The sequence below is a fragment of the Lutra lutra genome, chromosome 7, assembly GCF_902655055.1.
Source record: "Lutra lutra chromosome 7, mLutLut1.2, whole genome shotgun sequence".
Lineage (NCBI taxonomy): Eukaryota > Metazoa > Chordata > Mammalia > Carnivora > Mustelidae > Lutra > Lutra lutra.
In genome coordinates this window covers 46385590-46404165 of record NC_062284.1, presented here as the reverse complement: position 1 = coordinate 46404165, position 18576 = coordinate 46385590, and the positions used below count along the sequence as shown (strand labels likewise).

The window sequence follows — 18576 nt, the reverse complement described above, 5'->3', positions numbered from 1 at the left end:
CCAAGATGATTTTCCCTTTCCACTGGCCATGCCCATATGTTCCTCTCTGCCCATTGGCTTTAGCAGATGTCTTGAGTGCACCATGTCCATTCATAGTAGGAATTGATTCAAGATATTTTGATCTCTATGATCCTCCACCAGATGTTAGTTGTGTTGACCTAGATACCAACACCATTTCTCAGTAAGTACATTATAGTGATTCTATACCCAATAAATTACAACTTCATAGTGTACATATGTAATTGTATATTTTTTGAATACTAATTAGAATTCTTTTGAGCTATATTGTTTTTGTATTTGGGGTTATTACCATCTTTGAATCAACTCGTACTATTCTTTTTTTTCCCAGATTTTATTTATTTTAGAGAGAGAGAATGAGAGTGTGAGGACTGGGGAAAGGACAGGAGTAGAGGGAGAGAATCTCAAGCAGACTCGATGCTGAACCCAGAGCCCAGCATGGAGCTGGATCTTACCACCCTGCCATCATGACCTGAACCAAAATCAAGAGTCAGATACTTAACCAACTGAACCACCCAGACTCCCCCAACTTGTACTGTTCAGTGGGATAGATTAGGGTATTAGGTTTTACTGTGAAGAAAATATATATTTAATCCTCAGATCTTTAAATATTTAAGAAACATTATTATAATCTTATACTTAGAAATTTAGCAGAAGTGAAATTGAGCTTAAAAACAGAAGAATTTATTTTCCATTTTCCAGATAAGTATGGGTGAAATATTGAATTGGAGTACTATACCTTGATATTTCAATTCTAAGTCTTGTTTAATACTATTAGAATGCTAACACTTCAAGAAAAATTTATATACTGCTTTAAATTTTTAAAATAACTTTTAAATTATACAAGATTTTATCACCTTTATACTTTAGGAATATTAGGACTTTTTAAGTTTCCTTTTTTAATTGGAATAATATTTAAGTTGTAACTGCTGGAGCTCTATTTTTATAGTTTTTTTTAATAATTCAGTTCTCTTGTACCCTTTATTTTCAATTTAATCATACTTAAGCTATTCAGGGAAGAGGAAATTGATGCAATGACCACATAGCATTCACAGGACATACTTAAAATAACTATGAGTTAGTCTATCAGTAAAGCCCAAAAGCTGGTGCACCTTTTACAACTTAAATATGTGTATGTGCAATAGGTTTTACTCCATTTTTAATAAGCAAGCATATTTCATATTAAAGCCTTTTGATTTAATTCTATAATCATATGTTAATTCTAATCTTGTCGTATGTTGAAACCTCAAGTGCCTAAACCACTAGAAAAAAATGGCTTTTTATTACAGGAAAAATAATATACAATATAAAAAATATGTAAAATGATAAATAATATAGCAAGAGAATACTTTTCTGTTATAAAGCATATACACTGTCAAAAACTTTTTTTCAGACAACGCTTAACCAAGAAAATATGGGATATACTTTATGCATAAAAGCCATTTTATTATATGGGTTTTCAGAATCAAAGATACTTTACCAGGAACATGTCATTCATTACTAGGAATATTTAATTCTTTTAACATTAAAGTAATATCTCTTTTCTTTGCCAGTTGTTACATGACACAATGTTTTTAAAAATTGAAATGAAGGGTGGTAAATTAGTATATACTGTATTTATTATGGTAATTAGTTACATTTACCCTCTTTTATACTTTCCAGTCTGTTAAAAGAATTTTTTTAACTTTATGTTTTTGTTTTGATCACTAATGAGTTAAAGAATGAAAGAAAACATGGGTCACTTGCACTCATCAGCAATCTTCCTTCTTGTTATTATCGCCTATAGAAGGACTAAACTAGCGAACTAACAGCTTTCTACTTTCCTTCATTCAGAATTTCTGGAACCTCAATCTGAAATTTGAAAGAAAAACAGGTTCTGAATATGCAATTTTGGTTTCTTTTGCCCTCTCTTAGATACATAGAATACAGAGTATGTTATGCATGTCAATAAATTTTTGAAGAAAGGGAAATTAATAGCTGATATGTACTAGGCATAAAGCTATATACATAACCTATGTTATCTCATCTTATTCTTTGTATTTTGTGAGGTAGTTTTTATTAACTCCTCTGACAGGTAAGGAAACCAAAGCTTAGATTTTTAAGTAATTTATCAGAAGGCTCATAGATAATATCTACTGCCAGCTGGATTTTGAAACCATCACTGTCCAGCTCCAAAACCAGTACCTCTGCCACTAATTATTGGCTATTTATGTAATCTTGTAAGTGGAAGTCACCATGAACAAAAATGCAGAAGGCTATCATAGACTCAAACTCAGGAACTAAATTAAGACTCTCCTACCAGCCAAGTTTTAGAGTGACGACATCAAGGGCAAGAGGAGGAAGTTATGTGAATAAATTATAGAAATTAGATGTAATGCACAGATACCAAGATTCTGCTCATTTATACTGCAGATATATCTTGAATTCCCTTTTTTGCTAGGCACTGGGAATAAAAAGGCAAACCAATTACACTCCTTTCTCCTGTTGCTCATAATCTAGTTTATAAAGCAGGCACTCACACAGTGAACAAGGTACAGTGGGAGTGCTGTGTTGCAAAGTTTTACCAAGAAAAAATAATGTAAAAAGTGTTCTACATTGTATTCTCACTGTAATGCAGGATTCCATGCCCCTGGTCACATTATAAATGAAATATAACCTTCACTGTAGGACATCTGCAGTTGACCCTGTCCTCTCTGTGTTTTTATCCTCATTTGTGGAAAGATAGGGTAGAATCCAAGACGGTGGTTCTTTGTCAGCCTAAGCTTTCCCATCCATTCTTTTTTCTTTGTTTAGTTTCTAAGGTGATAATTTTGCCCTTTTTGTTCTGTGGGAAGTACAGAGAACATAAAAAAAAATTCAACTTCCACTGTACACCTGGACTTTATTATTGTCTTTAGAACATGAGTGATTTACTTTTCTTCGTTTTCTCTCCATTTTTCAAGTTTTCTTTAAAAAATAAAAAGTATTCATAGCTTTTAAAGTATAAAAAGATTTAATAAAGAATGAAATCAACAAAGCTATAGTTAAGTCTAAAAGCTTTATGGTGTTTTATCACTGTCTCTTTTCTTCTCTTACCCCTTGTATAGTTTGAAGAACAACCATGTTACAGTAATTGTCATAAAGGAGAGTGTAGGAGTTTGTCCTAGAAACAAAGGTACCACTTTTGAGCAGATATCCTCTTTTATAGTTATAAAAGTATTTTGGAATGTTATCCTTTATCCAAATAATTTAATTTTATAGATTAAAGAAAGAAACAAAAACAAATATTACTTTTCTGAAAGAAACAAAAACAAATTTACTTGTAGGAAACTAAGAAACTCAATATTTAAATATACTCAAGAATTTTGATAAGCTTTCTGGATCATCAGTTCATTTTTTCTGTAGGAGTTCAAGTTTTCCACAGTGCTTTTTCTTAGAGTCTATAAGAAAAAAACCTCTCATTGGTAGGATTTTCCCAATATTTAGGTATCTAAAGTCTCTTAAATGGGGTTTTGAGTGATGACCACCATATTAAGTGTGTAGTGATTGGCATAATAATGCAAGTGGAATTTACTCAGTACTGACATAATTATAAATTTTTGAGCTATATTTAATACAGGGTTCTTCCCTCATGTGAATTAATTTTTAAATATTCTGCATCCCAACTTACCCTGAGTATTTTTCTCCTATTAGAATTTTTTGTATGTTTTATTTTTTGTTCAATGTATTTTCTCTTTTCCCTTTTTTATGTATAGCAAAAAAAAGTCCACCTAACAAATATATTATTGTTATCATTTAATCTCAGAACTGGTGACAAGAAAAATGTAGCCTGGAAGATACTTCCAAAGAAACCATGTAAAAATCTGATGAACACTCTGAATAATTTGCACCAGCAGTTGGCAAAATGTAAGTGTATAACTTAATTAAAGGAAGTAATTTAATCTGAAAAAGGACTCCAGTTACTTTGCCTTACTTGTAAAAGGATACTGTTTATTTTATCTGAGGGAAATGTTTTTATAATCTTAAGGGCAAATGAACATTAAAGCAAAATTTGTTAGAAGCTGAATAGGAAATTTATAAAATTTATATTTTATATCTACTACATTTTCATAGAACCATTTTAGAATAATAAAATTCAAAAAGAGGTTAAGGTCACTGTTTTCTTTAATTTTACTATTATTGAAATGCCAGGGGAAAAATAAGGGTTTCCTCTTATATATTTTCTTCATACATAGAATAGAAGTTTAGTTTTGAAAATTTAAGACAGATGGTTTAAATTAGAAAATGCTGATGATTTTGATGGGGTGAGAGCTGGGTCATATCCTTTTCGCCTTTCATGGATTAATGCTATGCTTACCTCAAATAATTTGAAAATAGAAGCTTGCCAAATGCATTAAGAAATTAATCAAAATGAAAAATTGATTAGGATATGGAATACTTCAGTAAAAAGCTTATATAAGAATACCTTGTCAGTGATCCAGAAATCCTGATAAGAAGAATTAAACCTTCATTTCTTTAATCCTCTTGGTATTTTATAACAATGGCTCATTCAGAGCCCATAAATTAAAACTTATTGTATGAAAAATGGTCAGTGACGGTGTAGCAATATTTGAGGTTCTCATTTATGTATTTATCATTTATCTAATCCTCTTGGTATTTTATAACAACAGCCCAATCAGGGCCCATAATTTAATACTTACTAAATTATTGTGTGAAAAAATGGTGAGTGATGATACAGCAATATTTGAGGTTTTCATTTATGTGTTAGGTGAAATGTAAACATAGGAAGGGGACTATATCCTTGAGGATTCAAAGTACCTGTATATTTGGAAATAGGCATGGAAGAAGACAATGTTTCCAAAGCAAACCTTAAAATAAGCAGTTGATTTGGAAGCAGCTTATAAGGACTGGGATATGGTGACATCCCAATAGAACAACATTTTATCTTATAGAACAAATAAATCTGTATAGAATTTTAGTTAAGCTAACTACTTCATTGCTCTCTAACAAGGCATGTACTTCTTTTAAGTGGCTGAGAAGTCCAGCAGCTTTTGTAGCAATATTTAAAATATTATTAAAATTAGTGAAATAGCCCATCCAGCTCAACTGAAGGGCAGAATCTTAAAACTATAAGCTTTTAAACAGTACTGGTAGTTAAGGATTGTGTAACACTTTACAGCTTCAGAACACTTTCACATTTATAAGTTGAGGGAGGTAAAATAGCTTGTCAGAGATAATACAGTTAACAAGGATGAAGTTAGGATTAAAATCTAGGCCTTCTGTATCAATGCCCACATTCTTCCCAGTATTGTTTGTTACTTTTTTGGACAATAACAACTCCAGAACGAAGGGAAAAAAAAAACTCTCTAAGATAATTTATTGTTCCTCATATTTTAAAAAGTGTTTAAATTTTGAAACAATCACAGATATTTCCCTGACCTTTGAGAATAGATGCCTCATCACCTCCAAATGGAATATATTTCCTACCAAAAAACATATTCTTCTGTATCAGTGCAATATAACCATGAAAATCAGGAAATTATCATTGAGCGTGACTGTCATCTTTATCCACAGACCAGATTCTTGTTTCATCAGTTATCATAATAATGTTCTTTATAGCAAAGTAATCCATTTCCAAATCAGGTGTTATAATTTAGTTTCAAGTCTCTTTAGTCTCCTTTTCTCTGAACAGTTCCTTGATTTTTCCTCCTTCTTCTTGATTCTTTTGAAGATGATACTTCCTATCATAGAATGGTCCATGATGTGGGTTTTCCTCATGGTAAATACAGGTCAGATGTCTTTGGCAAGACTATCGCAGAAGTGACACTATGTTCCTTTCCTAGCATCCTTACCTAGGATCTTTACCATCCTTACCATATGTCCCATAATTTATGACGATGTCTACTTTGTGCACTTAAGGTGGCGTCTACCAGGCCTCTCTATTGTGAATTTGTTATTTTACTACTAATGGCTTTAGCAGTGAATTGTTCAGGAAGAGGAAGAGCTGTTTTTCACATTTTAATCCTCATGTGTTTTTCCTGTAGGCACTTATATTTTTTAAAAGGAGTGGGCAGTGGGCAGAGATAGGACTAATGCATTTACCCCTGTATCCTGCTGATATGGTTGCTATGATTTTCACTTATTAGTTTATATATAGTTGTTTCAGAACATGAATTTTTTTGGTGGTTGTTCAGATAAACAAATAATTTTATATTTACTTTGGTTGAAATATATGCAGCAGAGCCAAAAAAAAAAATGATGTAGCAAGCTTTGCCAGGGTTTACCTATTATGAAGTTGTATAAACACAGAGTTCAGGTAGCTTGAGACCTTTTGAAAACAGCACATGTATTTCTTTCTATTTTTTTGAGATATAATTGACATACAGGACTGTATAAGTTTAAGGTATATAGCAGAATGACTTGACTTACCTATATAACGAATTTATATTGATATCATTTTGAACATTGGTTTCAACAGTTTGGAAAAACCACTCAAACTCATTTTCTTCACAGTGCAGCAGAGACCAAGAGACGATGGACTAATGGACTTAACAATGAATGACTATGATTTTAATTCTGGAAAAAGGTTGCATATGATAGATCTGGAAATCCAAGAGGCATTTTTGTATTTCATGGCCTCTATTTTAAAAGGTTATAGATCATACTTAAGACCAATAACACAGGCCCCGTCTGAGACAGCCACAGATGCATCCTCTCTTTTTGCCCTACAAGGTGAGTGATTATATAGTTTTATACTTTTCATTTTATTGAGTTTAGCCTTATGATGATTCAGTTGCTTTCTGTGTTAATTAATAGCTCATGTTTATAAAAACACATACCTATTTTGGGAATATGTGAAGATCAACTTTGTTGGTACTCCATCTCCACAAAACTAGTTATTTCTTGGGCACATTAGTTCTAATCCCATTAGCTAAATATTTGAAAAGCACAGTGCTTCCTAACCATATAGAAATATTGTGTCACAGATGTGTTGTGATACTGATATTTTTAGCTTTCAGAGCACCTGGACAATGTCGGACACTCAGAGGAGCCCCTGGGATGGCCACCTCCAGGCATGGGCAGCCTCATTCATTTTACTTCAGTGTGCTCTATAAATATTACTTTCTGTTTGTGCCCCGAAGCAAAAGAAGTTGGAGAGCCCTGGAGTGCAATTTCTGTCATAATACATATGTATTTTTCTTTTGTGGCATATAACATTTGCACGAGAAATTCATTTAATAAGCATATATTGAGTTTCTCTAAATGCTAAGTATATAGTGGTATGCAGAAGACACATGGTCACAAAAAAAAAGAGAGAGAGAGAGACATGGTCACTTCTCCCATTGAGCTTATTGGCAAGAAGATAAGCAATTTGAAAATAATATGAATGAACACTTTATTTCACAACTTAAAATCACAGAAATCCCTTCCAAGGAATTTATGTCTGAGCCATGGTCTCAGGGATGAGTAGAAATTAGCCACACAAAAGAAAAGTAGAAGACAGTTTTAAGCAGAGAGAACAGATGGAAATAATTTGAGTTTATGGGCCCCAAAAAAAGGCCCAAATGTACTGTAACTGACCACAGCGAACAACGTGGAGCATGAAATCAGGAAGTAAATTTTTACTCTATTTCAGTAAGACACAGACATAAACAAATACTAGAAGAAATGTAACTGGGGCTTTGTGAAAGCCAAATACATGGACAGAGAGCATGCCATGAGCATAGAGCATGTAACACCTGCTCGAGGAAAAAAGGAATTTTAAGCATGCTTTCAGATTTGCTACTTTATGTGTAATCTTCAAGGTAGTGAGGGTACCACAGAGACAATTCTGGGTGAGGATTTGAAAGATCTGGATTGAAGTTCCCTTCCTGTTGCCGTCTTTTTCAGGTCATGTCCCTTCTCAGGAGTCTTCGTTTCTTTTTCTTCAAAGTGGTGGGTTGAGGGGGTATGTGGTTAATCAAGTTTCTCCTGGCTTAAAATTTAATGAATCTTTGAATGGTGCTATGTTTTGTGACATTATGAATTTATGTTGAACAGCTTTCTTAAGAAGCCGGGACCGGTCACATCAAAAATTCTATAGCATGATGACCAAAACACAAATGTTCATTCGCTTCATTGAGGAATGTTCTTTTGTCAGTGATAAAGATGCAAGCCTGGCATTTTTTGATGATTGTGTAGATAAAGTAAGTAATAGTATGTCTACAGTGCCCTGACTTATTTTGTGTGATTGTTTTAAATATTCTGAGTTATATATTTCTATTTAACTTTTTTTTTTTAAAGATTTTATTTATTTATTTGCCAGAGAGAGAGACAGAGAGCAAGCACAGGCAGACAGAATGGCAGGCAGAGGCAGAGGGAGAAGCAGACTCCCGGATGAGCAAGGAGCCCGATGTGGGACTCGATCCCAGGACGCTGGGATCATGACCTGAGCTGAAGGCAGCTGCTTAACCAACTGAGCCACCCAGGCGTCCCAAACTTTTATCAGCTTTTAAGAAAATCTAAGTTCATTCCATTTCATCATTGACTCTTTATTATGGAAGTTCTGTTGGGCCTTCTAGATACTAAAGAGCACCTCTTAGGAGTACCTTGCAGGATTTTATTGAATTATCAGTTTTATTTTAGCACTCAGGTGTGTAACCTTGCCTGCCCACTTACAGACTATAGGAGTTCTCTCCAAGTATGTGGACCGCTAACTTGAACATCCTTAATTTTCACCTTTCCTTTTTGAGGACTGCCATATGCTGAGAGTAGGTGTAGAGCATAATGAATATTTTACTTGAATATATTTACAATTTGGAAGTGAGTTTGTAGCTTAAATTAAGTGAATTAATTGTGGTATTTTAAATTCGTGTGTGAAACCTTCCCTTCCCCTTCAGTCCTAATATCATTAGATGGGATGGAGCAAGGTAGGTATCCCTACTGAACAGAGAGGAGTTTGGGAACAGTGGCCAGAAGGGGGGTGTCAAAACCTGAATGGGGTGAAGAAGGAAGAGCAGCCTAGCATTGGGTATTGGAGCCCAAGACAGGTGAAGACAACATCCATGCAAGGGGTGACCTAGCACAGAGAAAAATCAGAGGATGAGAGAATAAAAAGAGTGTCTGTGCTAGGGGAAGGATGAGAAGAGGATCCGTGCAGAAACAGGATGGAGTATCAAGAGTCTGGGCAAGGTAAGGAGAGTATCTCTACTGAGTAGGGGCAGCTAATGGGGTATCAGAGTTTGATATGGATGAGGAAGATGCCAGCTTGATGGGGGTAGGGGGTTGGTCTGGAAGTAGTTGTTGAAGCCAAATTAGAGTGAAGAAGTCATATATGTGGGGAAGGGTGGTGGTGGAGATGGGAGAATGTAGCATATGGGGAAATAGATCAAATAAGTAAATATGTTAAGAACAATGAAGTTACTCTGTCAGAGAAGGGACTAAGTAATACAGAAAAGGAGAAAACCTGAATGAACCCTGAGGTATTAGAATGGAATTGGAGGCTTGATGTATTATTGGTATTCAATATGTATAGAAAAAAATAGAAATAAGTATAGATATAAGTGCGTTTGTCTTCGTGTGAACATATACTCCCTAGCTCTGTACAATAGGACCTGGGAGCAGCCATCTCCAATAGCAATGAGTATACCAAATGCACGGATTTTGGCTTCTAAATACCATTCTCCATTAAAAGGAATTAGGACTCCTTGGAGAAATGATTGGGTCTAGGGCAAGAAAATACGAAATGAGCCCTGAAATATCTTGTGCTGGAAAACAAGAAATCGCTCCAATAATGGAGACGTGTTTTTTAAAAACAACACCACACATATACAGGCAGATGCTTGTGCATGTGTGTGTTCACACGCGTGCACACACACACACACGCAGACAAGCCAGCTTGAGGGACTCCCACTGATTACATCTGGAACAACTTGAACATCAAATGTTAGTAAGAGATCATAACCCATTGAAAAAAATAGGAAACTATGAGTCTACACAGATATCAATCAAGAGTCTGATGAGAAACAGGACTTTAATTTCAAAGTACCTCTGCACAAAATATGTATTCATTACAAAAGGGGAAAGAAAGAGTAACGTTATGGTGGAACAGAATGCCTGGCAGACCCCACTTTTATCTAATCAAAGTGAATGTCATCAGTAGTGGAATAAATCAGCATCATACGCCTATAATAGGCCACAGTGAGAATACAACAACTCTATGATATTTCTGCCAAAGATGCCTATAACCTGCATAATCTCAAGGAAATTTCACACAAACTCAAATTAAGTGACATTCTACAAAATACCTATTCTGTAATCCATGAACTGTCAGGGTTAAGAAAATAAAGGAAAAATTGAGAAACTGTTCAAAGGTGAAGGAAACTGAAGAGACTTGACAAGCAAATACAATGTATAGTTCAGAATTGGATGCTTTAGGCAGAACATTATTAATGTAATCATTAAAATGTATATGTAGTTTGAGGATTAGACCATAATAGTGTAACATGTTAATTTCTACATTTTCATGCTGTGTTATGGTTAGATAAGAGAATGTCATTGTTTGTAGGAAGTACACACTAAAGCATTCAGGGGTGGTGGGTCATCAGGCCAGCAATTTACTCTAAAGATGAAAGGGGAAGAGTTGTTTGTACTTGAAAAGTTACTATACTTGAAACTCTCATATAAATTTGTGACTATATGTACATAATGTTCATGATTTTATGCCCATGACAATAGAAGAAGGGGAGAGAGCAAAGTTTTGTCATATATTTACTCAATAAGTTATACTTGTAAGGTTGTTTAAAGAAGTCCATCATGTTCAAATTTATGTGACTGAAAGAAAATTAGTGATTTTTGAGGGCAGGGGGCATAATAGCCAAAATACAGCTCATCCCTCAGTATTCAGAAATTGGCTCAGTTCTGAGTTGGACTCGAAAGTGTTTTTTACTATTAAATCAGTACCAAATATGTCTTATAAAAATGAGAAATGATTCTAACTATATCAGATGTAATAGGAAAAACACTGCCTTGGGAATAAGGACTACTTGAGTCTCAGCTCTTATACTTGTGATTTGAGACAAGTCATCTAGTCTTTCTGTGTTGTTTTCTTACCTATGTTTAAAACACATTGTGAGGAGAGATCACTTTGCATATTTCCCAGTGTTCAAAGTAGTATTGGATGAACTAAAAAGTAGAAAACTTTTTTTCTATTGACTATTTTTTATATTTTACCAATTTTTGATTTTATAGAATGGCCATTCATTTGGTTTTATCATTTCATGACATAGAAATGTTTGACTTTTAAATGACTTATACATATGAAGAACAAGAACAAGTTAAGATCCTTCCATTTAGAACACTTGATGGATGAATGATGTAGAGAAATACTGTTGCTTGTGCTGATAGAGAATGTTAAGGTGCCTAGAAATAATCACCCTAGTTCTTGAAATGCTTTGCAGTTGGGGAAAAAAATGGATATATGCCATTATCCACTTAGAACTCATAATGCATTTTTTCATAGAAACATGGATGTAAATGATGATTAGCTGTGGTTCAAATGGTGCAGGGCTTCAGTGTTCTGCTAGAAAAATATATTAAATTTCTTTTTGGTGGAATGGTACTGAAATCACCTTTTAGGACATGTTTTAAAAACCAAAGTTTATTGAGATATAATATACACATAGTAAATTGCACCTCTGAAATGTACAGTTTGATGAGTTTTGGCAAATAAGATTTCCATGTGGGGGCGCCTGGATGGCTCAGTGGGTTAAAGCCTCTGCCTTCGGCTCAGGTCATGATCCCAGGGTCCTGGGATCCAGCCACGCATCGCATCGGGCTGTCTGCTCAGCAGGGAGCCTCCTTCCCCCCTCTCTCTCTGCCTGCCTCTCTGCCTACTTGTGATCTCTGTCTGTCAAATAAATAAATAAATAAATCTTAAAAAAAAAAAAAAAGATTTCCATGTGACCATGACTCCAAAACATAGACCATTTCTATCAACCTGATTTTGAATACTCTATTTAGAAGTGGACTTTTAGAACCCTGCCTTCTTTGTAGGTTGAACTCTGCCTATATAGAGCTTCAAAATCCTATTTTGAGAGGTAGCTCCTTGACAGTTTTATTTTCATTGAAGCATTGTGCCAAGAATTTGGCTTTCACTTATCTTAATCAAATCTGTAGGTTTGCCTTATTTGGTGCTTAATAGAAAGAGTAAATAAATAGAAAGGTGCGTGGTAAACAGAAAAGTGTGCTTTAAAACATAATTTCTTTATCCTTTTTTATAGGAATAATTGGTTGGTTTTATGTAAAAAATGGTGTTTCTGGGGGTGTCTAGCTGGCTGAGGAGGTAGAGCACGTGACTCTTAATCTGAGGGTCATGAGTTCAAGCCCCATGTTGGGCATAGAGCCTATTTTAAAAAAGAGAGAGAGGGAGATGTTTCTTACACCATTATGCACTTTGGTGGAAGTTTTCCCCTGTGGTGCTGGACTTCCAGTGGTCATCCATATATGCTCATTGAGCTTGCCTTGTGAACAATGACACACATTCATGTAATAGTTTGTTCCTCTGCCAAGCTAATTAATCATATGGGACTGAACTAGTGATCAGAGTTTTGCTAATAGCATACTTAAGCCAATACATTGATTAATCCACATGGGAACACTGAATTTGTTGTGGGAATCCAATTAATGATGCAGAAGACAAGAAATCTTGTTCTCTTTTTCTACTCATTTTATGGACCCTGTTCACAAGTTTGTGTTTCAGCTAAGAATTCATACAGTAATGTCAGTATCACATGGTTTTTAAAATACTCATTAATATTGTAAGACATATAACACTTCTGCTAGGTACCTAGGGCATCATGTTCTAAGAAGGATATTTATCACTGATAATTACTAGATTATATTGTCTAGGAATTTCTGAAAGTAGGTCACCTGCTATTTACTTGGAGTCAGATTAAGAGTCACGTGCTCTACCTCCTCAGCCAGCTAGACACCCCCAGAAACACCATTTTTTACATAAAACCAACCAATTATTCCTATAAAAAAGGATAAAGAAATTATGTTTTAAAGCACAAGTGCAGGACTTGATAAGAATAAGCACTTAAAGAATATACATTCTGTCAAAAAAAAGCCAATCCTGTTTAACGTGTAACCACTGTTTCTATACAGATCATTTTACTGAAATGCTGTTCACCTACTCAAAATCTAGATCCAACAAAAGATCACTTATATATAATGGAATCATGTTGCACTTAAAGATTTTAGTGACTAAGAAAATTAAAACTGAAAATTAACTGACTAAAACATAGTTACTTGTATGTACTTTATTATAATTCAAGAAGTTTTTTATTAGAGAAAAAAATAAAATGTCACAAGATCCAAAATACATCTTAATAACCTTCATATGCAGTTAAAGGTTAATTGTATTCCTAGTTTTGTTAAGCAGAACTCTCTGAAATAGTAAATAATTATACAGTACTGTTAGTACCTTTCATTTTTTAATACCACAGTTTAAGTATGCTTAGTAAAGCAAGTGAGTACTTGCTTTTAATCTGCAAATGTTTTATGAATATCAATAATACTTTTAAATAATCATTTATGTGGGGTTGTTTCTTATTTGGGTGACTTTTAATCATGTAAGTGAACAGATCCTCTTGCCTCTGGTAATTTAGCTATGGGAAATAAGTAATATATATAAATTACATATTATATATTTATATATAGATATTTTTATATAAATTATATATAAATAATATTATATATACATTAACTACCTAAGTTAATCCATGACGAAGAATGAATAGGAATTAGACATATTCCTCTTTCAATCTCTGCATATTCAAACAGAAAACATTTGCCCAACTTTAGGAAACTAGAGTGGGTAATACTGAATAGGACTATGAGAAACAATGTATGAGAATTATTTGAGCTTCATTTATGACTAATTTAAGAACCATGTGTTCTTGTTCTTCATATGATTATGTTTTAAATCCTTACAATCTGTTCCTATAGGAGGGTTCTTAACTAAGGGCAGTTTTGTTTAACAGATAGTCTGGTAAGATTTTTCTTAGTCTCCCAAGCATCCCTCTTCAGTGTTCTCTAAGTATATTAATGTCTTACGGAAAAAATATGAAGAGAATATGAAAATTATTTTAATTTTATCCTGTCGTGGGTGTTGGATTTCTTTTTCTTCCAATGGGCAGATGTCACTGTGCTTTCCAAAAGACAGAAATGGCCAACTGATAAATGTAGGATGTATATAGCATGACTGTTTTTATAATGTTGAAATGCGATTTTATTTGTATACAGGTTAAAGGAAATATCTTTTCCCAGGGTACTGAATCTGCAAAGTATTTTAACAGACTTTATAGTGCTGAGAATTAGAGCAGCTGTCCTCATACAGGTTTTTTTCTGTGTGATCAAAGTGGCTGGAAATTTAGGAGTGCCTGGGTGGCTTGGTCGGTTAAGTGTCTTGTCTGCCTTGGGCTCAGGTCATGATCCCAGGATCCTGGGATCAGCAACCCCCCCTCACCCACCGCCACCGCACCCAACCCACAGGCTCCCTGCTCAGAGACACCTTGCTTCTCCCACTTCTCCAGCTTCTCCCTCTGCCCCTCCCCCACACATGTTCTCTCTGGCTCTCTCTGCTCTCTCTCTCTCTCTCTCTGTGACAAATAAATTTTAAAAGAATAAATAACAAATAAACAAAAATGTAAAAACATCTATTGTTCATAGACAAGCATTTTGCTCTCATAATGTTCAATCATGGAGACAGGAGTAGTTTCCACCTTTCTTTCCAGTGACCTTGGGTATTTAACTATCTCTTCTTCTTCATTATCATTGCTGCCCTTATAATTAGATCAACCACATTTCATCTGCATCAAATGTTTGTGTATAGAGCTTCTCATTGTTCTTGGGTTGCCCATGAAAACTGTATCCTATTGGGTTACCTATGATTTGAGTTATTGACATATTCCTAATGCTGTTGTTTTAAAAATACTGCTCAATTTGCTAATAATGGCTCAGGTGTTCTCTGTTTTTATTGAAAGTTTAATTTTTAACAATATTATTAAATGACTAACAAAACAGGAAGTGTGGAAAATGAGAGAAAAAACTCTGTAAAGCCCAGTGCCATTTACTTTCAGTGTTTTTTTTATATAATTATAATATAGTTTTCCAATTTTTTATACAGCCAGACCTTATAGGCATTTTTAATATCATTGTCAAATCTCATAAAAGGAAATTTTCATTTTTCCTACAGTAAAACATAACAATTAACATAACAATTTAAAAAGTCAAATAATTTTCCAAGGCTTTGGTCTCATTCCTTCCTGCCCCTAGTTTTTACTCCCCAAAGGCAACTACTTTCATCCATTTCTTTCATCCATTTCTTCAGCTTTTTACCTTAAGATTTCCAAATAACATGTTTTTATTGCTGCTGATTGTTTTATGTACTATCCATTAATTATCCATTAATGTTTTATGTATTATCCATTAATGTCATACCTACCACACCACCTGAATTCTCCCAGTGTCATTATAAGGAATTTTGCTCAAATTGTTGTTTGGTGTTAATATTATTATCACTTTGCATGTCATCCCAGCTAGGCCACATATATATAGTAATTAGATTTCCTTTCATGCATGGATTTTGTTTTCTCCGAAGTTAATAATTACTGTATTTTCTTATTTTGTGTCTATTAATTCATCTCCAAACTTTTCTACGAAAGTGGAAAATCTAAAAATCTCAGTTTTTCCAACATATCAGGTAATCTATCCATTTGATTTTTTTTTTTTATTTTTGCTGGAAATTTCCATGTGTATTGCAGTCTGAACTGATTGCTTGCTACTCTGTCATCCTGGTTTTTTCCTTCACCATCACCTTGGGACTTATATTGACTTCTCTCCAGAGTTGGATCCCCTGCTTTCTGGCTTTAGTAACTTCTTAGTGTATTTCCTTTTGATGGAGCACATCTCCCAATAGCTTAGTGAGAGAGCCTATATGAGAGATAAACATTTTTTGATGCCTTGCCTGTCTGTAAATGTCTTTATTCTCTCCCAATACTTGATTGCTAATTTGGCTGATGTAAAATTTTAAAATCTTCTAGCTCCAAATGTTATTGTTGAGAATACCATGGTCTAGTGTTCTGTTGATTTCTGACCTTTTGTACCTGATTTCTTCTTCTCTCTGAAAGCATTTAAGATCCTTGATGTTCCAAAGTTTCATAAGGATATGCCTGGTGGAGGCCATCTTTTCTTCGTTGAGTTGAATACATACAGGCCCTTTTACTCTATAGACTAATTTTCTTCAGATTCTGGGCAATTTTCCTGCATCCCATTCTTTCTTTACTCCATTTCTTCAGTTCTCTTTTTCTGAAGTATGTATTATTTGAACACTGGCCTTCCTATCCTGATACTCTTAACTTTTTTCATCCCATGTTCTGTCTCTATTTTTCATCTCCATTTTCTGGGAGATTTCTTCAAGTTTATTTTTCCAACTTTTGTAGTATAATTTTTACTTCTGTCACATTTATAATTTCTCTAAGTCTCTTTTTTTATAGCATCTTCTTATCATGGATGTAGGCTTATTCGTTTTAGTTATTTTGAGTTTTTTCCCTCTGCATTGTCTCCGCTTCTTTTTTTTCCCCCAATGGCATTTTTTAAATTTATTAATTATTTTTATTAACATATAATGTATTATTTGCCCCAGGGGTACAGGTCTGTGAATCATCGGGCTTACATACTTCACAGCACTCACCATTTCACATACCCTCCCCAATGTCCATAACCCAACCACCCTCTCCATACCCCCTGTCTTTGCTTCTTCTTACTCACATGTTGCTTTTAATATTTGTTTGTTTTATTCTTCTTCAAGTTATTAGTTTTCCTTGTGTGATCTTTGGTCAGTATTTCAAGAATGAGGCACAAGATCTCACTGGAGCTTTAATGGGAAGGTGAGGCTTGGAGTTTCCTTAGGTATGAGATTGATGGTCATAAAAGAACTCACCTATTTCATTAGAGTCCCTGTTTGATCCGTGTCTGTAATTCTTTTCTTTTAGGCTGCTTAGTTTCCCCAACAGGTTATCTCCAGTCTTTAGCCTGAGGAGTATAAGCCTGGTTGCCAGTGTTCTCACAGCAGAATGGGGAAGGTAACTGAGGGCTTTCCCTTGTATCATGTAGGCTTTTACTCACTTCACCTGTTTTTATTAACCCTTCATCTCCCACAGCTCTGCCTGGTGTCCTCAGTCTAGAGTCCCTCTGGGTCACGCAGAAAGACCCAACCTTGTCTATGGCCATGGTGTGGAGAGGTAGTGGCCTAATACTGAGTTGGGTCAGGGATCTGGGAGTCCTTAAACATAGGCTTTTTTTTTTTTTTTTTTAAGATTATTTATTTATTTATTTGACAGACAGAGATCACAAGTAGGCGGAGAGGCAGGCAGAGAGAGAGGGGGAAGCAGGCTCCCTGCTGTGCCCAGGACCCTGGAATCATGACCTGAGCAGAAGGCAGAGGCTTCAACCCACTGAGCCACCCAGGCGCCCCTAAACATAGGCTTTTAACCAGTTCTCCTGCTTCAGCTCTGGGTCCATTCCCATCTTCAAGGTCATTGAACACTTTTCATTCCTGACCTTTCTGGGACTCTATGGAGCAAAATGGCTAGATTTTTGGCTTTTTCTCCTTTATCCCCTCCCCAGTGCCAGATCTGTGGCTTTCAGCTTTCACAGGTCACGTCAATCTACTTTGCAGCTTCTAAAATGTTTTTCCAGCTGTGCTATTGTCCTCTCTCCAGTTCATTTTGTCTTTGCTGGTCGTTGTTTTTGTGTGTGTGTGTGTGTTTTTTTCAAATCCCCTTACTTCTCAGTTTGGTGAGATTTCAAGAGGGATTGAAAGTAAATTGTTGTGTTTAATTTGTCTTGTTCAACCAGAAGTGTGTGTGATCTTTATTACTTTAATTTTTAATGATTGTATATTTCATCTATTTATCATACTTTACCTGTTTTTTTTTTGAAATATGGGTGACTTCCAGTGTATTGCTATTGCAATCCTGCAAAAAAAAACATATTTCATGCTGATAGGTGTTTTTCATGTTAGATTATTTTCTTAGAATAAGAATAAGGCAGATGTGTTTAAATATATCTTGCTTTCTAAAGAAGACTTTACCAATTTTGAGTACCAGCAGGGTATGTGATTATCTAGTTTATTATATCTTTGCTAATTTGACTGTATAAAAGTTCTTTTTTGACAGGCTAGAAAGAAAGGTACCCTTTATTAATACTGATTTTTAACTATCCTTCAACAGAATTTAAATAACTACTTATTCTAAAACCAATATATTCTACTTTGCCTAAATTTTTATTATGAAATTTTATTTGGTTAAGCTTTTATTCTGAAGATTGATTACTTTTGTAATTTTTGGAAAAACCAATAAAGCTAATACATATTATTTTTTTATTGGAAAATAACAATATAAGCAAAAGACAAGCAGTAATACCATTACCCAGAGGTAACATTTTAATAAGAGTATACATGTGTGAAAGAGAAAAACACAAGTATATATATATGTGTATAGATACACATATGTATTATGGCATACATAGTCACTC

General features: G+C 34.5%; 1 protein-coding gene across 8 annotated transcripts in view; it reads left to right on the top strand.

Moving 5' to 3' along the window:
• The window catches only part of DENND4A (DENN domain containing 4A), a 149164-nt gene that overhangs the window by 81438 nt on the left and 49150 nt on the right, over positions 1-18576 (top strand). For all 8 annotated transcript variants that reach the window (XM_047736990.1, XM_047736989.1, XM_047736996.1 and 5 more), the window contains exons 11-14: positions 6-181; positions 3803-3903; positions 6511-6729; positions 8038-8183. In XM_047736990.1, coding sequence (XP_047592946.1) covers positions 6-181; positions 3803-3903; positions 6511-6729; positions 8038-8183 — 642 coding nt within the window. The remainder of the gene's footprint in view (positions 1-5; positions 182-3802; positions 3904-6510; positions 6730-8037; positions 8184-18576) is intronic.